Here is a 22,594-nt window from a genome sequence, read left to right as displayed (position 1 = left end):
TTTTCAGAAGAAAAGAAAACATATAATACTACCACAAATTAATTAGAACAAGATGCAAGTAGAAGAGAAGAAAGTAAGCACAGTACTGCAAAAGATATTGGTCAAGAGAAGGGCATTAGGGACCCATTATATTATCAGTGCATTTACTATGTGAGTAATGCCCTATTTAAAAGAAACAGGAGATTCCAATTTGTAAAAATCTCATCTGAATTTTCATTAGATCTGCCATTACATCATTTCAGCCCTGCTTCACTTTGATGACAGCCTGCTATAAACTATAGGGAGGAAGGGTAGAAGGATGGGGGGGGGGGAGGAACTAGAAGTGCCAACCAGAGGTAACAGTTGAACGACTCAAGGACACAGGCATGAGAACGGAATGCAAACACCCACCAAAAGGCATCAAACTTTAGAACTGTTACCAAAAGAACTAATTTGAGCCTCATCGGACACCAACATGATGACCAGGTGGGAAGGCCTGGGAGAAGGGAAAAATATTGGCTTTATACGGGAATTCTCCGATCTGACTTGCTTTGGCTGTAACCACTTGGCATTAGTAAAAGTATACCTTTCACTACAAATGGAGTTCTTTCCTAAATGCCCTAGCTGGGACAGGTCTGACATTTAACCAGAATTTCAATAAATCTCTCCATTTCTCTGAATATTATCTCAGCCTACACGGATATGGGAAATAATGAGATCTGTAATCTAGCATGTCTGAGAAGTGCTGAGTTGGAGAGATTGCAATATTTCACATTACAGCTTCCAAAATTATATAATCTATTTCATGAATATTTTGCTGTACATCCATTTGGAAACTATTGCTTATACAGAAAGTGTAGTCTAATATGAGACAGAAAAGTATCTAGGACATTCAGCTTAGCTGAGATAGGGAAGAGAAGGACCCTTCTATTAAATTTAACATTCTCCCCACCCCGATTTTGCCAATTTAAAATATATTTTTGTAGAAAGTGAGAATTTTGGGAAAAGTATATAAAGCAAATAGATTCAAATAGATTCAAATTTCTGTTTCCGTAAGTAAAGTATATAATTATATCTTGCCTTAATTTTTACAGCTCAAGGCAGCATACATAATGTTCTGGCCTTCTCTTTTTGCCACAAAAACAACCCTATAATATGGGTTGGACTGAGACAAGAGTGACCAGCCCAAAGTCACTCAGCTATCTTTCATACCCAAGGAACAACTAGAACTAGTCCAGCACCTTCACCATTACTCCATCTTGATTACCCCTCTCCCCTTTTTTGGGACAGAGAACATATAATCTTAAAACAGATAAGCAACGCAAACTTGTCAATTTCTGTGCAGTGAGCAAAACAGAATGAAGTAAATCAATTGTCTTCTTCACACCTTTTCAAGAACTTAGCAAAGCTTTAAGACATCGGCGTTGCATGAGAATAGATTCTTTCCATAGTATTAACAGATTAACAGAGTTGGAAGGGACCTTCTAGGTCATCTAGTCCAACCCCCTGCTCAAGCAGGAGACCCTACACCATTTCTGACAAATGGCAGTCCAATCTTTTCTTGAAAGTCTCAAGTGATGAAGCTCCCACAAATTCCGAAGGCAAGCTGTTCCATTGGTTGATTGTTCTCACTGTCAGAAAGTTTCTCCTCATTTCTAGGTTGAATCTCTCCTTGGTCAATTTCCATCTGTTATTCCTTGTCTGGCCTTCAGGTGCTTTAGAAAACAGCTTGACCCCCTCCTCTCTGTGGCAGCCCCTCAAGTATTGGAAGACGGCTATCATGTCTCCCCTGGTCCTTCTCTTCACTAGACTAGCCATGTCCAGTTCATGTAACCGTTCTTCATATGTTTTAGTCTTTAGTTTAATCATCCTGGTTGCTCTCCTCTGCACTTTTTCTAGAGTCTCAACATCTTTTTTATAGTGTGGTGACCAAAACTGGATGCAGTACTCTAGGAGTGGTCTTACTAGGGCTTTATACAGTGGTATTAGTACCTCACTTGATCTTGATTGTATCCCTTAAATGTTGAATCATTTAAAAGCCTAGCACTACAAAGATGGTTAACTGATGGACCTCTTATCACCTAATCTCCATCAAACAGGCCTTCGTGTGTGTGAAATCTGACTTGTGCATATTTAAAACTTTAAATATTAAGTGCAGCATCATGGAATAAAGCAGGGAGGCAGCCAGACTACTGCTCATGCTTTGTATAAAAAATACCTCAAGGATCTCAACTGAAGGAAATACCTGTGCTCTTAAACATGACTCTTATAGCATTGTACACGGTTTTAAGTAAGCTTCCTCAGTTGTCAAAAGCCCTTAGGTTTTGATTCCGATAATCTTAAGTAAACACACTCCAAGCAAATCTAAAAAAACATGAACTCAACTGTTATTGACATAATCAACTGATTACCTGAAAGAGACCTCAAGATTTCCCTACTTTCTGTAAAGAGTAACTTTTGTGCTTGCAACTGTGCTCTGGAATTATATTCTTACGAAAATTTAATTTATCAGTTAAAATTTAAATTTAATTTATCAGCTAAACCTTTGAGCAAGATGCAGCAGGGTGGAAAAAGCTATCCATTTGAGGGAATCAATTTCAGGAAAATTCTGAATTTTTCAGCACGCTATACTGGATTAATTTGTTTTGCATAATCTTTTCCGCTTATGTATTGATTTATTTTAATTTTGGTTCTTTTTACGGTACTGAAATATTTATACCTAACTATCATGCTATTGCCTTTCAGGGGAACCAACATAATGCAAACACATAAAATGAATAGGAAGTCAAAACCAATAAATAAATAAAGGGATAAAGAAATGAAAACATGACTAAAATTAGAGCACATAAATACTATTCACTATACCTCTCTATTATATTCTATTATTGCAACCCTCATTATTTCTACCATATCCATATATCGTTTCATAAATCTCATCAATTCTATCCAACTTTCTCAATCCTCCTTTTCCTCTCAAACCATATAATTTTCCTTCATGTTATTTCCTTTGTAAATTGATCTTGTTCATTCTCTCTATATAACCATACCAACTCAATTTGCTATTTTCATATTGGTCACTTGCTTTTATATTTCATTTATATTCATTCCTCATCTATACATTCTTGACCTTATCTCTATTTTACCACATATATTTCCAAGTAACTCATTCTAGTGCATTCAACCTTTTTTTATAATCTTCAAATAAATACAAGCATAAGAGAATATGTCTTTTGCCTCCCAAACTAATTGACCACCCAACCTTAACAATGAGAGGTATGCAGGAGTTTTATGCACCATCTGCTACGAGCCAGGAAGTTAGCTTAGAACCTTCTACATTTTGCCATTTACTACTGAGTTTATCTACTGCATAAATTAAAGCAGCATGTAAAATGTATTGCAAGTATTCCCAAACCAAGCACTACACCGATTGTTTACACATACTTTTATGGGTATGAAAGATATTTCTTAGATCTGCTTGTAGTGAAACGTTTTGAATTCATGGGCAGTTGCTTTTTAAAACATCACTAAAACATTCCTAAAGTCTCAACCTCTGTGCCCATCAATCCATATGCCAGTGACCTATTTATTGAAACTGTCGCAGAGCACAACATGAAATATTTCTTTGGGAAGGCAAATAGTCTTGCTCTTGGGTCTGCTGGCTGCTCATTTTCCTTAACCATCCTAATGAGACCTGTACACTGACACATTTCTCTCTCTACATATGCAAGCATCACAAAATTTAGAAAGAGGTCTGAAGTGTAGCATTTAAAGTAGATGTTAGCATTTATTTATTTACTAGTACACTTTTCATTTAGGAGAAAGATTGACCTATTTCTCAATAGAAATAACACAGAAAAGTGAAATCACGCAGAGCAATACTTCATTATATAATCTTCATAAAATACAGCATGGAAAGTAAGCAGAGCATGACTTCAGGAATTCTTTCCAAACCTTTGACATGATGGCCATATGTTTGTGTTTTATGTGTGCCCTGGGAGTCAAGGACTGCATACTGCATATGCTGTGCTCTGGGTCATATGACCCAAACAGAGGAGATGCTTCTTAGAACAGAGCAGCTGCCAAGATTCCACATTGCTGGCCAACTGTTCCTTCCACAAGGATGCTCTGTGGGAATTTTTCAACATTTTTTCCTCGTAGCCCCTGGCCTAATCTGGCCCCGTTTACAGTATCAATCATTCTTTTGCCAGCTTCTCCCCCACACCCATTTGGCCCTTTTTGGTTCAATATTCGAAGAAGCATTTTGTTGACAGACAGAGTTCTAACCCCAGATACTTTCTATGCAATCTCTTGTTGGATTGGGAAAAAAATTAATACATAAATACTTCTTTTGCATGTCTACATCAAACATTTTTTGAAAGATATGCTCTCTCTATGACAAAATTACAAGGTGAGTAAGGTCTCTACCAAATGTGGAAAACAAGCTTGCATTGACATTAGATAATAATTGGAAAACATTTTTGGCTATATTGTGTCCTGTTGCTCTCCATCAATGAACGATTGCCTTTAATGTATGATCCATTTATAGAGAACATATTTGTCTAGTAGCATGATTATTTTATAAGCAGGATATATGGTTAATATACTAGAGGCATCTGACGCCATCTTATACCAAATGGATAATCAATAAAGCAACCATTAATATGAAACAGCAAAATAAAGCAGTAAAAGAGACCACAAGAATTTAAAAGAGCAACACAACTATTGGAAACTGTCAAGCTTCCAAAAGATTGTATAGCAGGCAGAAATCAAAATCATCTGAGAAATTGTACCAGAAACTGGGTACTCAAGGGGAAGGAAGGAAAGAAGGAAGGAAGGAAGGAAATGATCCAACATCCAATATTAATTCTGTCATTCTTAATTATACAGCAGTCACTACTATGTTTCATCATTTCTTTCTGCGCATCTACTTTCTACTCTATCTCCTTCTTTCACCATAGTTTTCCTGCCATCATCAGCTTGGCATGACAAAAACCCAGAGACAGAGAGAACCAAGATAATTTTCTAGTTTGGAGGAAGCAGAAACACAACCCTACCGATGCCTTTCTTTCTTTCTGTTCTGCAGTGAGACTGATTAGCCTTCTGAAATTGTTTTCTGTTAGAAACTGTTATTCTGTGGGCTAAATTGTGAATATTATATTTTGCATAGGCTTAATTCAGTCTTTCTCTGTTGATTATTACCAGAGTTAAAAAAAAAAAAAAGTAGGGCAACTCCTCTACTTAAAAAAGAACAAATCAGTGAGGTGACCTAGACCTGAGATACTCATTCAAGCTAAAGAAATCAAATTGCAAAGTGCTACATTGCTCTATTTATGTAAGATAGTTTTATCTTGTTTTATTTCCCCATATATAGTTTTTCAAATAAAAAAAAATACAATAAAATGCATTAGCAAGCTAACAGAAGCAGCAAACCAAAAACATCCCCAACATCAATACATTAAAAAAGCACTACTTGCTTCAAAAGACATATATTTATTTGCTAGAAAATGTCTATGTCCATTAAGCCACAAGGCAACAATGAATTGTAACTGAGGATCTTCATAAAACTGTCTCATAACACAAAACAGAACACACATCCTGATTTAATATTATTTTTTAAATCAAAATTTTATTTCAGATATGAATTCTAGTTCAAATATTTCATTAAATGTCTAATCTAACATCTTTAGTAAATCAGAGTTTAGGCAGCAATTGGTTGTCCCCATCTCATTCCAGCCACTTCTGCCAGCCTGCTTGTCTAGGAGTTATAAATAACATTTCTTTCCCCCAAACTGCAATTATACCTAAATGCAAATATAGCTTACCTTAATGCTAGTTGATTGTAGCTTCTGAAAAAAATACCTCTGAAATGACAAGGGGACTTTCAGCAAGGCAATGACTGCACTGCATAAACAAGCGGTATGCTAGAACAAAAGAATGGCAAGTCTGATCAGAATTATTTGTTTTACAAAAGGAATATGAAATGACATGAACAAACTGAGGATTAGTACTTCTGTTCCTGGTGCTTAGGAACCCAAGACACAACATACTATTGATCCAAAAAGCTCCAGAGATAGGAAACTGGAGATGGAAGAAATCTGGAAGAAAATTTGCAAATCCTAAGAATACCCTTGTCCCTATACTGAACTGGGCACACAAGAGAATATCTGATGTTGACAGTCAGCATCAATTTGGTGTTTATCTTGACTTATTTTAATAATCCTCCAATTAGCAAAATTATTTCCTTGCTTGGCTGGAAGATTATAGGAAATGAGGTCTGAAGCATGCCAGCAAAGGCTGCACTCATGCACTCACTTTCAACAAAAGTGGCCAGCAAGATATGAACCTGAACTGAGACTAAACTTATTGGGTCAGATCAAAAGTCTAACTAATCCAGTATCCTGCTTGGTCAATCTGATGTCTTTAGGAAGTATGCAAACAAATATTGAGATAATTCTCATCCTTCCTGCTGTTCAGATGTTATTGTAGTTTCAGTTTTTCTTCAGAAGTTTATGCTCTTTTCCATGAACATAAAAATTCAAATCTACCTGCACAACAGGCAAAAAAAATATCTCAAAATATATGCTGTCTTTTCCAAGAGATCAAATAAAAATGGCTTGAAGAAGATCTAAAATCTTGATTTTGTTCCAAGTATGGAAAATAGAGTAAACTCAATGCAGCATTGATGGTTTGCCACTTCGTTTTTGGAACAAGTATAAATGGCACTAGTATTCATAGACAATTGAGCCAATAAAAGAAATACTAGACTGGTTAAAAGCCATGCTGAAACCCAATCAGTATTACTGAATAAAGCAAAGATAGAACAATTATATAAGGTCTCTGACATGCTCTACAACTAAACCTTTTTACACAATGCCCATCATAGCATGAGAGCTTGAAATATATTTTAAAAATTCAAGTTCTGGAAAATGAAATAAAATTAGGCAGCAAAGAGAAGCAGTCTTTTCTATTCTACTTTTCTATTGAAGAATATTTTGATTAAATATATGTAAATACACGTAAAAGACCACATTTAGCTTTTCAGTTTGAGGATTCTGTTCTCTTATCTCAGGTCAAAAGCTGGAGAGTTTTCCATATAATGAATGATAGTACTTGCCATGTAGGATACCGGTGCATATTTTCGGTTCAGGGCTTCCACTTCTTCTAACACATGGCCAAACACAGAGATCATTCTCCTTTCATATTCACTTGCAGCATGGGCCACTCCAGCAGAGCCATATTCCTGAAAGCTGTTTAAAAAGGTAGATATTCAGGGTGTGGTTATTTTATCTTTCTTGCAGAGCACTTTGTGTACAGGCAGTCTTCAACTTACAATAGTTCATTTAGTAATTGTTCAAAGTTACAGCAGCACTGAGTGACTTATGACTATTTTTCACACTTACGACAGTTGCAGCCATCCCCATGGTTATGTTATCAAAATTAAGACACTTGGCAACTGGCAGGTATTTATGACGGTTGCAGTGCCCCAGGATCATGTGATCACTTTTTCCAAACTTCTGACAAGCAAAGTCAATGGGGAAGTCAGATTCACTTAACAATGATCCACTTAACAATTGTGGCAAGAAGTTGTACAATGGGGCAAAATTCACTTAAGAACTGTCTCACTTAATAACAGAAATTGTAGCTCAATTGTGGTTGTAAGTTGAGGATACTTGTATTTACATATATTTGAAGCATCCTAGTTGAAAGGGTTAACAGAATAAGGAATATCAATTATATTATTTATGCAAAATTAAGCACAGAAAACACAATATACCAAGAGTAATATTCCTGGATAGTTTCTTGTATTCTCTTCAATATTTGAGCCATTATGTTGCTTAAATCTTCATAATAGTTTCCTTTTTCACAGTTAACATCTCGTTTTCCTGAACATTTAAAATTCTCCAAACCATCTGGGGTATATCTCCAAGTTCAGCCTTTTAAATAATGAATTGAATAAGTGGTGACTGCTCTCAACAAACCCAGATTTTAGGTTGAACACTAGATTCATATGGATTGATGACGAAGTCTAACAGGACTAAATCAGTGCTGAATGCAATGTTTCAAATGTGCTCCAGAACCTTTTCTAATATTGCATAGGAAATATGCAAATGCTCGCTAGCAGAAAATAATGGGAAAAGCACTTCCTGAACCAGGACATTAGAGCTGTGCTTCTCAACCCTGACAAATTCATCATATGTGAGGTTCAGTTCCCAGAATTCCCCAGTTGCTAAGGTTGAGAAACACTACACTAAACTGGAGATTGGCTGCTCTTTAGATTCAAGCTGAAAAATTGCTTGTATATGTATGAACTTTGGAAAAAAATAAGGCCCATGTCCATTCTAAAGAAACTTGTGCGGCTTTAGATCAAAGAACAGCACATCCCCAGAAGAAATATTCATGTAAGTTAGTGTATTTGAGGTCCCAGATTGTAGAGGGCAATATGCTGACATTTATTAACTACTCAGAGAGTGCTGTAAAGCATTGTGGAGCGGTATATAAGTCTAAGTGCTATTGCTATTGCTACATTGCTTTCATAAAGACTTCCAAGAAGCAGCCGTTGAGTGCTCTTTTACAGAAACTTTGTATAGCTTTTATTTTATAACAGAACTGCTCAGAGGAGCCTTCCCCAACCTGCTTCTTCCAGATATGCTGGACTTTAGCTCCCATAATGTCCAGCCAACATATGGATGGAACGTGAATATTAGTGAAAAGATTAGCAAATAAAAGAAAAACAAAAGGCAATCTGAATTAGGTATACCTTGCAGATTCGGGATCTAAGATCAGAGCTTCAATTGCATGTGATATTAATAAGCAACTTTGCTGCTGCCTGAAGTAACGTTAAAGAATATTAACAAAGAAAAGTTGCAACATACATTTTATATTATCTTACAGATAAAAGGATTTGAATAATGATGGGAAACTGGCATTTGTTACACATGCAAGACATATCCTATAGCAGTGATGGCTAACCTTTTTGCTGTCGCGTGCCAAAAGCGGGGGGAGCACGGGGTCGAGTGCGTGCATGCCCACACCCATAATTTTTTATTTTTTTTTTTGCTTTAATTTATATGCCGCCCTTCTCCGGAGACTCAGGGTGGCTTACAATGCGTTAAGCAATAGCCTTCATACTTTTGTATATTTATACAAAGTCAGCTTATTGCCCCCACAATCTGGGTCCTCATTTCACCTACCTTTGAAAGGATGGAAGGCTGAGTCAACCTTGAGCCTGGTGAGATTTGAACTTGCAGTAATTGCAAGCAGCAGATGTTAACAACAGTGCTTTAGTCCACTGTGCTACAGGCTCGTACTAATTCAATGCCCCCCGTGCATGTGCACATGACACCCCCGTGGTCCCCCCGCTTTTGGCACGTAATGGCAAAAAGGTTACTGGTGGGCCCAGTAGGCTGGTTTTTCACCCTCCACAAGCTCCAGAGGCTTTCTAGAGCCTGGGGAGGGCGAAAACAGCCTTCACCACCCCCATGGAGGCCCTCTAGAGGCCGGAAATGGCTTGTTTCCCAATGTCCTGTGGGCTCAGAAGGCCCGAAAATCAGCTGGCCGGTGCGCACATGCGTGCTGGATCTGAGCTAGGGCAACGCTCGTGTGCCCACAGATATGATTCCGTGTGCCATCTGTGGCACACGTGCCATAGGTTCGCCATCACGGTCCTATAGCATTGAAAAGTCAGTCTATTTATTTGAATGAGACACAAGTATTCTTATAACCTGAGGACATTTTTCTCTTGTAACAGTGCAACAAAACCTCAGAAGAAGTTGGCAGTTGGTGATACAAGACATAAAAGGCCTGAATGAACAGTTCATAGGATATGGCTAGCAGCCCAGGGCAGACATATGTGCAAGCAAGAGAGATCTATGCACAGTTGGAAGTTCATTTGTAGCAGCAGTTCCCATTGCCAAAAGAATAAATGAAGCAAATAAGAGTCTTAAATAACAAAGTGGAAGAAATGGGGAGAGTCCTGCTTTCCCAAAGCAAAATTAAACATATAATACTGCCTTTTTAAAAAAATTAATTTTACAGTATTTCCCATTGGATTTACAGAAAGCATATTTTGCATATACAAAATTGCCTTCTCAATTATTTGCATATGTAGCTAGAGGATAAAGAAACAAATCTCAGAACTAGAAAAGAAATACCCGGGGCTTGTAATGTAGGGTAGAGACAAAATGAAAAAACAAAACAAAAACACCTTCAGAATAGTTCCACTTCAGACATTACAATGGAACATTCTGAGTCTTCCATATTTTGACTGAATCATATTCAAAACGATATTAAGTATTCTTGCATAAGGTACAATGGGGAGCTCCCTCATGCTCTCTTACTTTTTGGCCTGGGGCTACAACAGTACTGGTAGCTATGCTATGTTGTCTATCAACTTATGTGCAGAAAAAACTACCTAGAAGGTGACTTTCTAAAATAACTTCAACATTTAAAAAAATATCCAGTCAAACAATGACAACTTTTTCCGATTCTAATACAATTAAGCCAAGAAATGAAGCAAGCAACCATAATGGATTTACTTTAACACAACTGCAATTTTCCGGTAACCTGTGCACCACAACACAGCAACAGCAGTTCTGTTAATGGGCAATCCCAAGGCCCAATTTTTCACTTGGTAACTCATCAACAAAGCCCCCAACATACAAATGAAGCAAGCAGGGTGGTTTTTATATTTGGCAATTGGAAGAAACCATATGTACACTGTTTGATGTACATGTACAAAATACATTTTTTTGCATTCAGCAACTTATCTCAAAAAGAAAGCATGATTCACGTAGCATGATTCACATAGAAGATATAGCAAAAGCAGCGTGGCATTACTATCTGTAAACTATTAACTTTCTAATATCAGTAATGGAATTTGTGTCTCAAGTTTTAATGGCTTTTGTACTCTCCAACCTTTGGAGAAATGAGAACAACAATATGGAACGGAATGTCTTGTTTTGCTCCCAGCTCAGAACACAGCTCTGAAATACAAACTATTTTGTCCCAAAGGTGCTTTTTTCAAGAGGCAACTGGACTATTTGGTTTTTCTTTGAAGACGTTTCAGGAGATCTGAAGAAGCTTCTTGGATGAGAAGCGAAATGTCTTCAAAGAAAAACCAGAAAGTCCAGTTGCCTCTTGAAAAAAGCACCTTTGGGACAACCGTGATTTGGATGACTGAGAATCTCCATAGATACAGAGTATTTTGTTCTTGGGAAAAGAAGACACTTGATTTCACAATCCTACTTGTGATAATCAAATACAATCACTAATAATAAGAAAATATGGGGACAAGAAAAAACTGGAATAATATAAAGGGAAAAGGGGGAAAATGTGAATATTAGAAGATCATCATGAAATAGCTGTTAAGAGAATATATATATATATATATATAAATGTTGTATATCTTGTAATGTCATTTTATGTTATAATAATAATAAAAAATAAAAAATTTAAATAAAAAAATATGGGATGGGCTATATCAAATGGGACAGAGCTTAAATTTTAAATTAAATTAAATGGCATACTTTCAGTGATGAATTCTGGCAGGCCAACCGTAATTATGATCTGTTTTTAACTTTAAAAATGAACTCGCATGTGCAAACTGTTAAGTAACTAAGAATTGCCTGCACATATTTACTTCTACCTAAGCTCCCATAATAGATTCAATGGAGCCTCTTTGGGGGAAAAACATCCAAGCTCTGGTTGTTTAAGCAGCAAGATAATTACATTCAAACAAGAATGGCTTCCATACATACAATATATTATAAAGCAAGGCAAGGCAAGGCAAATCCAAGCACTTACAGTAGGGTTATAAGGGGTTAAATGTTTATAAACATTGCAAACTAATCAGGGTACAGTGAAGGTTAAGTTTTAAGTACAGTGAAGTTAAGACACCAAATACCCGTCTACATTTTTCAAGCACCTCTCTGTTCTTTTCTTTCAGGATTCATAAATAACAATACAACAGAGGCTCTAGTATTAAATTGCAAGATTTAAACTTTTTTTTCATATTATAAGAAGCAGGATACAGTTCCACATTTCTCAGAGTTTCAGAGTCTGCATCAAAAGAAGACTGATAGAGATCGCTGTATCTTGCTGCAAGGTTTCTGAATTCTTCCATGGAGAGTTTCATCTGCAGTAGTACAGAGTGGAGGCGAAACAGAAAAAGAAGCAAAAAAAAAAAAAAAAAACTGGTCATGATTGAACATAATACATAGAGAATTCAACTGAGAGGTTTATATTATATTGGCCTGTCCTTTTTCCTATGCTTATCTATCACTTATTTTCACTTCAATTATCATAGCATCCCTACACCAAGCCCACCTATTCTTAGATCAAAGGCCAGTCTCTACTGCAGAGACTCCTACATGCTATCCTAAAATTCTTTCTGTACTTGGCTCTAGTTCTCTCTTATAGCTCCGTATAAAATGAAGCAAGATGAGATTATTGGCAGCAAGATCAGACTCAAATCTCAATTCATGCTTCTTCCTGTGGATGAAAGTACCTTACTTTGCCAAAAGTAGCATTTGCCTTGTCTCCTTGTTCTGATGTTAGCTTGCATGTAAGATTTTCTGTTTGCTACAGACCCCACATGTTGCTTTCCTATTTCACATATCTCTTCCCCTCATTTCAGATGAATAAATAGAAGGGACAGGACTTTTCATATTTATGGAACAGTCTGCTCTGGAAGATCTGCTAAGCTACATGCATAATGGCCTTTAAAATAAGTTAGATAGAAACTAATGCACTCTACTGGTTCCTGGCATCCAAGAAATGACAATTTTCTGATCATTTGCTTGTTTTAATGCCCTAATATTTCAGTGATATGTTAATATATACTGTATATGTAAAACTATATTATTAGGGATATTGCAGGGATCTAATGTCTTTGAACATAAAATAGTTATTGATTTAAAATATCAGTATACCACTTTTCAGTAAATTTCAAAACAGTTTAATAATTTTCTATATATAACACCTACTTTTGATTCCATGCAACTTGAAAAATTAAACAAAATTAGATTACACAACTGACAAACAAAATTAGATCACAAAACTATAATGTTTTGGAGTGTTTTAAGAAATTAACGGCCAAAGATATCCTGAGATGACTAGCATTAACTTGCCTTCTACAGAAAAATGCACGAAGGGGGAAGAAATATTTTGTGGGAGTTCTCCAAATGTTGGACCTGTACCTGGCAAGGTCATGCTTTTAATGGAGGTCATTCCAATTTCCATTTAAAAGGAAATATCCAGCAGGATTTCATTAAACAGATCTTTAAGTGGTGGTGGAAGTAAAATCTAGTCTGAAACAATAATGCCTAAATAAAGATATGAGAGCCCTTTTCAAGTACCGCAAGAAATGCACCACAGAAAACAACCATCAGTTTTCTGCTCTCAAAAGCATTGGATATAGAATATTGACCATAAATTACAAGAAGGCAGATCTCAGTTGACATTAAGAAAATTTTTTGCAAACAACAGGAATTTTATTACAGAGCTACTATAACTCTTAGGGGAGCATCTGTCTTAAATTCCCTTTTTCAGGATCGATTTCTATGACTGAAGAGAAGGTGATGAAGACTCAATGAGTGGTGAAACTGGCAGTTACAGATTTGGAGAATGCAATTGTGTGAAAGACCTTTATGGTGCTAGAAATGGATTGGAAAAGTGATAGGCTTTTATCCCTATTTTTCATTTTGCCTTGGTCAGAATGAGGCAAAGCAGGCCTCACAGAACATCTTGAATCCTCAATGTGTCACTTCCTCAGTACCAATAATGACAGCACAGAGATTTAAAAACTCTCTGTGGGCAGTGGAACATTTATTTATTATTAGAGTGATGCATATATCTACCCATCTTGTAAATGTAACTACTGATTGATATCTTTAAAAGTTAGGGAAGCCATCATACAATTTGTGGGACATGGTAGGAAGCTTAGAGAAAGATAAGTATGTCCAATCACACTTGGCCAATAAAGAATTCTATTTTATTCTATACTATAAGGAAGTTACAACAGCTTTGATTCTGCTTTGATTAAGGCTTGCTCCAACCCGGTGGCTCACAAATTAAAAAGAAAATTACGACAAGCCTCTTAAGTAAACAAGTAGCAATGGTTAGGTAATTAGTATAGTACTTTCAGCAAAGAAGAACACTGTTAGCCTACACTATAGGAAGAAAAACTGTTCCTGTAATGCTACCACTTGTAAAGGGGACTCTTGGAGCCGTAAGACCAAAGATCAGGCAACTGCAGTGGAAAGACAAGTTTTCCTTATAAATCACTCAAGGAACCTAAGAATTATTGAGAGAAAAATACGAAAAATAACACAAGAATAATTTATTTTAACAACCATGGTAGCACTTTTGTGGTTTAAAATAAATTTTAAGGGGTTTAGTGGGAACTATGGCTAGTGATGTGATACTTGTGGGGGGTAAAGTTCCCACCAAACACAGATACTCCTCATTTAGTAACTACAAATGAGACTGGCAACTTGCTTGTTAAGCTAGCTAGCTAGCTAGCTAGCTAGCTATTTATTTATTTATTTATTTATTCATTCGTTCGTTCGTTCGTTCGTTCGTTCGTTCGTTCTCCTGAAGGACTCAGGGCGGTGGACAGCCAGAATTAAAATACATATAATATAAAAGTTAAAAATAACTAAAATAAATTAAATCAATCGGCCTCCCAATTGCTGAGCACATTGTAAGCCGCCCTGAGTCTTCGGAGAAGGGCGGCATATAAATCAAATTAAAAAAAAAAAAAAAAAAAAAAAAATTAAAACCCCACATCTATACAATTTAAAAAACTAACCCATAAGACCTTTTAGGCAAGGCCGGCTTGGTGGAATAAAAAAGTCTTCAGGGCCTTACGGAAAGTACAGAGGTCCGGGATCAGTCGTATTCCAGGAGGGAGCTCATTCCAGAGGGCGGGTGCCCCCACAGAGAAGGCTCCCCCCTGGGGGCCACCAGCCAACATTGCTTAACCGACGGCACCCTGAGGAGGCCCTCTCTGTGAGAGCGTATTGGCCGGTGGGAGATTATCGGTTGCAAAAGGCGGTCTCGTAAATACCCTGGCCCTAAGCCATGGAGCACTTTAAAGGTGAGAACCAATACCTTGAAGCACATCCGGAAGACCACTGGAAGCCAGTGCAGCTCGCGCAGGAGAGGTGTTACATGGGAGCGCCAAGTCGCTCCCATAATCACCCGCGCAGCCGCATTCTGGACCAGTTGGAGCCTCTGGGTGTTCCTCAAGGGGAGCCCCATGTAGAGAGTAGTCCAGGCGAGAAGTGACTAGGGCATGCGTGACTGTGCATAAGGAGTCCCAATCCAGAAAGGGGCGCAACTGGCGTATCAGGCGAACCTGATAAAAAGCCCCCCTGGCCACGGCCGTCATATGCTCTTCTAAAGACAGCCGTGTGTCCAGGAGGACACCCAAGTTGCGAGCCCCCTCTGTGGGGGTCAATGACTCGCCCCCAATAGCCAGCGATGGTACCAGCTGGCTATATCGGGACGCCAGCATCCACAGCCACTCGGTCTTGGAAGGGTTGAGTCAAAGCCTGTTCCTCCCCATCCAGACCCGCACGGCCTCCAGACACTGGGACATCACTTCAAGGGCATCATTGGGGTGGTCTGGGGTGGAGATGTACAGCTGAGTATCATCAGCGTACAAATCCATGGATGATCTCACCCAGCGGCTTCACATAAATGTTGAACAGGAACGGCGAGAGGACAGACCCTTGCGGCACCCCACAAACAAGGCGCCCTCTGCCCCCCTGCCAACATAGACTGCGACCGGTCGGAGAGATAGGAGGAGAACCACTGCACCACGGTGCCTCCCACCCCCAATCCCTCCAGCCGGTGCAGCATGATACCAGTTGTTACGTAAAACTGCCTGCGCTTACTTCAGCTTTCCTTCGTCCTACATAACTTTAAAGGTTGTAAATGTGAGGATTGGTCATAAAGTTACTTTATAATTAAATTATAATTTTATAATTATAATTATAATTATAATTTTATAATTAAAAAACAGTCATTAAACGGAGACTACTTGCAATTTCTCTAGACTCTAGAAGGTTCAAAGGGGCTTTGCATAGATGTATAACTCATGTGAGTAATCACAGAGAATCATTATGAAAAGTATGTTCACACAGGAACAATGCAGGTAGATCAGGTCACTTGCCTGGTTGGAAATACGACCACATCGCTGGAGATCACTGCCTGAAGTCATGGCAATTGTTGTGGCAATGGCAGGTGGGGGACTAGTCTTCAGGCTATTACAGGTGCAAATGAGCTGAGAGAAAGCCTGGAGAAGGTCAATGCGTAGTTTAACAAACCCACACTGAAAGCTCAAAGGGTTAAGTGGTGTGCTGGCAGCCTGGGAGGGAAAAAAAATAACTATCAGGTAAAGGCATAACTTGGAGGTTCATAATCTGAGTCCAAAGTAAGTAAGGAAGTAAATAATAATCTAGTAAATGGTTGGAAATGATTTTCCAAAGAGGAAAGGAGGACTTGTCTAGATAGTGAGGGATTATTTATTAAAAGCAAACCACTTACACAAATGACTGTGCAGATGGTAGCTTCTGCTTATGTTTTGAGACTGCTGCAATTTGCATTGGGGGTGGTGGTGGACTATATTTAACATATAGATTACCAAACCAATATCATTTGCACAATGCTCTGGTTATGGTGACCTAGTATAGTAGTTCTTCACCTACTTCACTGAGCCAATTAAATCATCTTCAGAAGAGAAGAGGAGGTGGGGAACAGGACGAACAATTAGTGAATGTAATATTTCAAGGACAAGATGGTACAATGGATTACTGTCCTGTTGTTATGAAATATGTTATGATACTATGGTTTTGTAATATTCTTAAAATCCAATTACCTAATCTGATTCTTGAATAATCCTTTGAATTCAAGCTAAGGGAGGCAGGATAAAAGAAAAGAAACACAAAGAAAGAGAGAAAATTCCAAGAGGGTACTTGTAAAGAATATCTAGGCATCAGATCGGATGCTTTTTGCAGTGATGAACATCTTATCATAATTTTGTTAATGTTGACCGCAACACTTTATTTGCCCAGTTTTTAAATATCCTCTAAATATCCTCTAAAGGGCAGAGCCAAAGACACTCCAAATAACCAAGGAAACATTTGTCCAGTGAGAGGAATAATTATATCAGCGATCCTCACCCTTTCTGGCTCCACTAACCAGTTGGGGAGGCGGAGGGATGGTTTCACATACACAACCTAGATCCCCCATATGCTCAAATGAAGTTTCACTTACCCGCCACTCACACTGCCCGATTGGGGACCCCGGAATTATATGAACACATTTGTATAGTTTCATCAAATAAAAAGCTATTACAAGGTTAATAAAGACTCAACCCGACACTTGTAAAAGCCTTGATTTTCATATATTCTTTCTGTTCAAATTACTCCATTTTCATAGCATTATGCAATTAAATACATTTTCCGCTCAATATAAACTGTTTCATTTCTGCTTAGCTGAGCTTGACAAATTGCCTTGTTCTGGAGTCAGAAATGACAATTGTACAACACAAGAATGAAGGAATTTAACTAACCTAACAAGTAAGCTCTTTACCCATTCTTTTCTTTCTATCACACCAAATGACTTGCTTCGAAGATATAATTTCTATACCCAGAAAATCTACAGAATAAATATAGACAGCCTATGTTTGTAAAAGCTCTTGAGCCTGGCCATGTGATGACACTTAACAACTACATCCCAATATATTTTGATATTTAGATATCAAAATTCTGGTCCCAATTATGGTTGTAAATTGAAGACTACCTGTGACGCTTATATCTATAATATGGATTTCAATATTTAATCATCACATCTGTACCTCATTTTTCTTTCAGGGAACTTAAGAGCCCAGTAAAATGGGAGTATCAGAGTAAACTTGGGAAGCAAATAATAGGCCCAGCCTCAGAGGTAAATGTGACCACAGGGGTCTCTAATTCAAAATTTAATGTTCTAATTTACAACAAATTGGCTGATGAGTCACTTTGTGAATGAAGCTTTATAAAGATATTTTAAACCTCAGCTTCATTTCTTTACTTTTCATCTCAGCTTTACTAACGCATCTCAAGATTATGTGGCAAATTCAGCATTTCTGAGATGAATAATTAATTAAGTATAATTAATAATTAAGTATAATTCAGTTGCAAATCCTCTGCCTCATTAGAATACATACAGCAGGCACATTAACCTCTCTTTTTAAATGCTTCAGGAATGTGGAACATAGTTGTATTCCTGCAAAAGCCACATTTTTATTAATTAAAAAAAAATAGCTTGTGGGAAGAAGGATCTCTTTTTGCAGAAAGGAACTTTGGCACTTGACTGATTATACCAAGAATCAACGATTGCTCAAATTGCAGTCAAAAATATTAGTGTTCTGATTCTGCCTCCTCCATACTCACTCTTGGATTAAAAGTTAATGCATGTATCAAAGCAATTCATGGTGTGCTCACACCTACACTCTTACACAGCAGTATTTTGTGGCTGAAATTACTGTGGGAGTAAACTAGCTGCACAATAAATGAAGTTATTGAGAGACTAAACAGTCCTCCCTTCCACATTGCCCACACTGCTAGTTCAATGAGGGACACGCCCGTGAGTTTTCTTTTGCAACAATAAAGAATTTTATTGCTAAAGGTGCAAGATATTTTTCCTGTTCTTTTTTAAACAGTAGATGTATCTGACCTTCAAATAATCCAGCCATAGATTACAGTCTAAAGGGAGGACCAGAAAAGCAAAGAAAAGGATATATCAGACAGGATTTTCACATGCACCATTGGAATGCCCCACTAACTGTATTTGGTTCTTCTCCAAAAAGGGAGGAAGCTTATCGGAGCACTTGTCCAGGTCTGAGCCTACCAGAGGTCTAGGAAATGATGGAATCTCCAGCTCCTAAATAAGAACACACTGAATCATTGCTGAAATCTCAGTTCCAGCCAAAGCTTTTTCTGAACCATGAGATATAAACTTCAATTGGTTTTTCAAGGATACAGAAGGCTATAGCTCAAAACAGAAGAAATAAAAGATTGTTACAGGCAGTACTCGACTTACAATTGCAATTGAGCCCAAATTGTCTGTTGCTAAGTGAGACATTTAAGTGAGTGTTGCCCCATTTTATGACCTTTCTTGTCACACTTGTTAAGTGAATCGCTGCAGTTGATAAGTTAGTAACCCAGCTGTTAAATCGAATCTGGCTTCCCCATTGGCTTTCCTCGTCAGAAGGGTTTCAAAAGGTGATCGCATGACCTTGGGACACTGCAAACAATGATAAATATGAAGCAATTGCCAAGCATCTGAATTTTTGATCACATGACTATGGGGATGCTGCAAAGGTCCTAACTGGGAAAAACGGTTATAAGTCACTTTTTTCAGTGCCGTTGTAACTTTGAACGGTCACTAAATGAATTGTTGTAAGCCAAGGACTACTTATACTTTGACTAACAGCTCTGCAAAAGAAAAGAAAAAAATACTGACCGTTAAAGAAGCTATTCCTTTGTGATAAGATTTTAGTGACTCAGCAATGCAAGAAAGGGCAGAGCTGTAATCGTCCTCTTGCAGCCCGGTTAAGCACTGCTCTGCATGGGAGAACTCCTTCAGACTGTTCAGCCAGAAGTAGAAGTGTTCTGAAGCTACCTGAGTCAGCAGGCTTTGATAAAGCTCCTTGGCCATGCCATGATTGCCCTACAAAGGGTAAATGCAAACAGATGCAATTCGCAGGAAGGCAGCAGAAAATTCTATATACTTAAACATAGGAGATAGCGATAAACATGTATCTGAAGCAGCCTTGCAATGAATAACTCGAGTATAATCATTTGCTAGCAATCTTCCCTTCTGTGCTGTAATAGTGTCCGTGCTCTCTCTATCTCTGTGTGCGTGTGTGTGCGTATGTGTGTACATACACACAAACACACACTCTCCCATCAACAGCTGCCCGAATAGCATATACAGCACATGATACTGCACTGTGTTCTCAGTAACACCACATAAATTGCATACAAATAATTTGTTTTGCCAAGAAAATTAATGTTGACTAACTGGCATTTGTTACCAGAATTTAATCTGGCACATTTAAGCCAGAAAAGATTCTAGTTGCTTAGAAAGAAAAAGTTACATGATGTTGAATGAGGCTTACATTCTCCCTTGAAAGCTGTCTTCACTTTAGATCTGCTCCTGAATCTAGTACTGAAACTGAATGCTAAGATTTCAATAGAGGTCAAGAGGAAATCTCCCTAGGGAAGATTTAGAGTGCCAGATGTGCCTTTTCCAGGATACATCTTATAAATGTATAATGCATATACAATACATACTGTATACACACACACACACATATAAAATTATAAATTCATATTCCTTATAAAACTAATAAAGGTGGGGGGAAACTCTAATAATCTGCTCACATCATTGCTTCACACTAATGTGTGAAGAATATGACTTTCCTAACAAATCAATCCCACTAATTACCAATTTGTTTGCAGCCATCATTATGACATTGCCAAATATGGGATGTAGCTGTCTAAAAAAAATCATTTGACTATAGAGGCTTTCTTTAGGTTTGCTATCATTAGAAGTATGGCTGATGGAAATGTGAGATAGAATTGTTCTTCATACTGTAGCTATTCCCAGGCTCTGAAAGTTTCTACCAAGTCTCTTTCAGGCCAGTTCTCCCTTTGCTACATTCCACCAACAGACAAAGCCAATTTCTATTTAGGTAGGTCTCTTTACACTTAGGTGGGTTTCAATTGATGAAGTTGAGAACATGCACAGAAATATTTGAAAGTGTATTTATTGTGCTTTTGATTACATTGTTTTATCTACTTGTTAGCTCACTGGGTATCATCTATTGGAGGAAAAAAGGATTTACTTTATATAAACTATATAAACTACATAAATTATTTTACAGCTTCAACTCTGTTTTAAATCCTTTTTCAAATAAAGAATAGTCATGGTGGCGCAGTGGTTAGAATACAATATTGCAGGCTAATTCGGCCTACTGCCAGCAGTTCGAGTCTCAGGGGCTCAAGGTTGACTCAGCCTTCCATCCTTCTGAGGTTGATAAAACGAAGACTCAGATTTTGGGGGGCAATATGCTGACTTTCTAAACCACTTAGAGAGCACTATGAAGCCATATAAGTGCTATTATTAAAGTTCATTAAAAATACAACTATTTTACATGAGAAGAGTTGGGCATCTGCCTCTGCTAGATATGATTTCCTCTGAAAGCAAAATTTCTATAAAGCATAGAAAAAAAACACACAAAAAATCATGTATTAAGAAACCTGATTTATAATTATGGACCACATACCATTCTTGAAGCTTGCCTGGCTATCCTATAAGCTGTCCATCCATTTGAATCATTTTCAAGCTGTTGTTTGATAACAGCTTTCACTTCAGAAGATAATGTCTTCTGACTGGCAACGAATATCACAGTAGCAAGAGAAACCTAATGAGAGAAAAAAAATCAAAAGCAAAAGGTTGATTAAGAAGTAATTCACATAAGGGTTTGACAGAATGCTGAATTGGATGAACATCAACTATTTGACTACAGGTAGCCCTTAACTTACAACAATTGGGACCAGAACTTCAATTGTTAAGTGAAGCAGTCATTAAGTGAATTGCACCCAATTTTACAACCTTCTTTGCTGTGGTTAAGTGAATCACTGAGATCATTAAATGAACCACATGGTTGTTAAATGAATTTTCCTTGAGCAGTGAACTGGACTAGAAGATCTCTAAGGTCCTTTCCAACTCTGTTATTTTTTATTCTATAAATACAATATCCAGTATAATTTTGACCAAGTGTGGTCAAACCCAAATCTGAATAAAATCATCATACTGAGAAACACATTAGCATTTTCCATAATGATTCTAATCATTCCTTAAATAATGAGGTATAGGACTATTTTCCCATAATGATAGAATAAAACTTCCTTCCTTTGCAGCTGTCAAACATTAGAGCAATTTTCTAACTGAAAAAAAATCTCGTGATCTCAGGATAGGACTGACTGTAGCAAATGTGCACCCAATTACTTTGTATATACAGGTAGTCCTCGACTTATGGACCAGAATGTGCATTCACCGCAATCATTTATCGAGTTGGTATCAATTTTATGATGAGTTTTATGGTGGTCATTAAATGAACCCCACAGTTGTTAAGCAAATCACACTTCCCCAATAGATTTTTTTGAATAGAATAGAATAGAATAGAATAGAATAGAATAGAATAGAATAGAATAGAATAGAATAGAATTCTTTATTGGCCAGGTGTGATTGGACACACAAGGAATTTGTCTTTGGTGCTTATGCTCTCAGTGTACATTAAAGGACAAGATACATTCGTCAAGAATCATAAGGTACAACACTTAATCATAGGGAACAAATAAGCAATCAGGAAACAATGAATATCAATATAAATCGTAAGGATACAAGCAACAAAGTTACAATCATGCAGTCATAAGTGGGATGAGATGGATGATAGGAACAATGAGAAGGAATGATGACAAGACTAATAGTAATGCAGCCTTAATGAATAGTTTGACAATGTTGAGGGAATTATTTGTTTAGCAGAGTGATGGTGTTC

General features: G+C 37.4%; 1 protein-coding gene across 3 annotated transcripts in view; it reads right to left on the bottom strand.

The window, feature by feature from the left end:
• The window catches only part of INTS7 (integrator complex subunit 7), a 46,548-nt gene that overhangs the window by 2,822 nt on the left and 21,132 nt on the right, over positions 1 to 22,594 (bottom strand). For all 3 annotated transcript variants that reach the window (XM_087883196.1, XM_034427772.3, XM_034427771.3), the window contains 7 exons: positions 21,320 to 21,457; positions 19,492 to 19,698; positions 16,157 to 16,351; positions 12,009 to 12,112; positions 8,738 to 8,806; positions 7,094 to 7,226; positions 5,802 to 5,900 (listed from right to left, as the gene is read on the bottom strand). In XM_087883196.1, coding sequence (XP_087739322.1) covers positions 5,802 to 5,900; positions 7,094 to 7,226; positions 8,738 to 8,806; positions 12,009 to 12,112; positions 16,157 to 16,351; positions 19,492 to 19,698; positions 21,320 to 21,457 — 945 coding nt within the window. The remainder of the gene's footprint in view (positions 1 to 5,801; positions 5,901 to 7,093; positions 7,227 to 8,737; positions 8,807 to 12,008; positions 12,113 to 16,156; positions 16,352 to 19,491; positions 19,699 to 21,319; positions 21,458 to 22,594) is intronic.

This window comes from Pantherophis guttatus, chromosome 1 (assembly GCF_059756535.1).
Source record: "Pantherophis guttatus breed Tessera chromosome 1, ASM5975653v1, whole genome shotgun sequence".
NCBI classification, from domain to species: domain Eukaryota; kingdom Metazoa; phylum Chordata; class Lepidosauria; order Squamata; family Colubridae; genus Pantherophis; species Pantherophis guttatus.
This window is presented reverse-complemented; position numbering and strand designations above follow the sequence as displayed.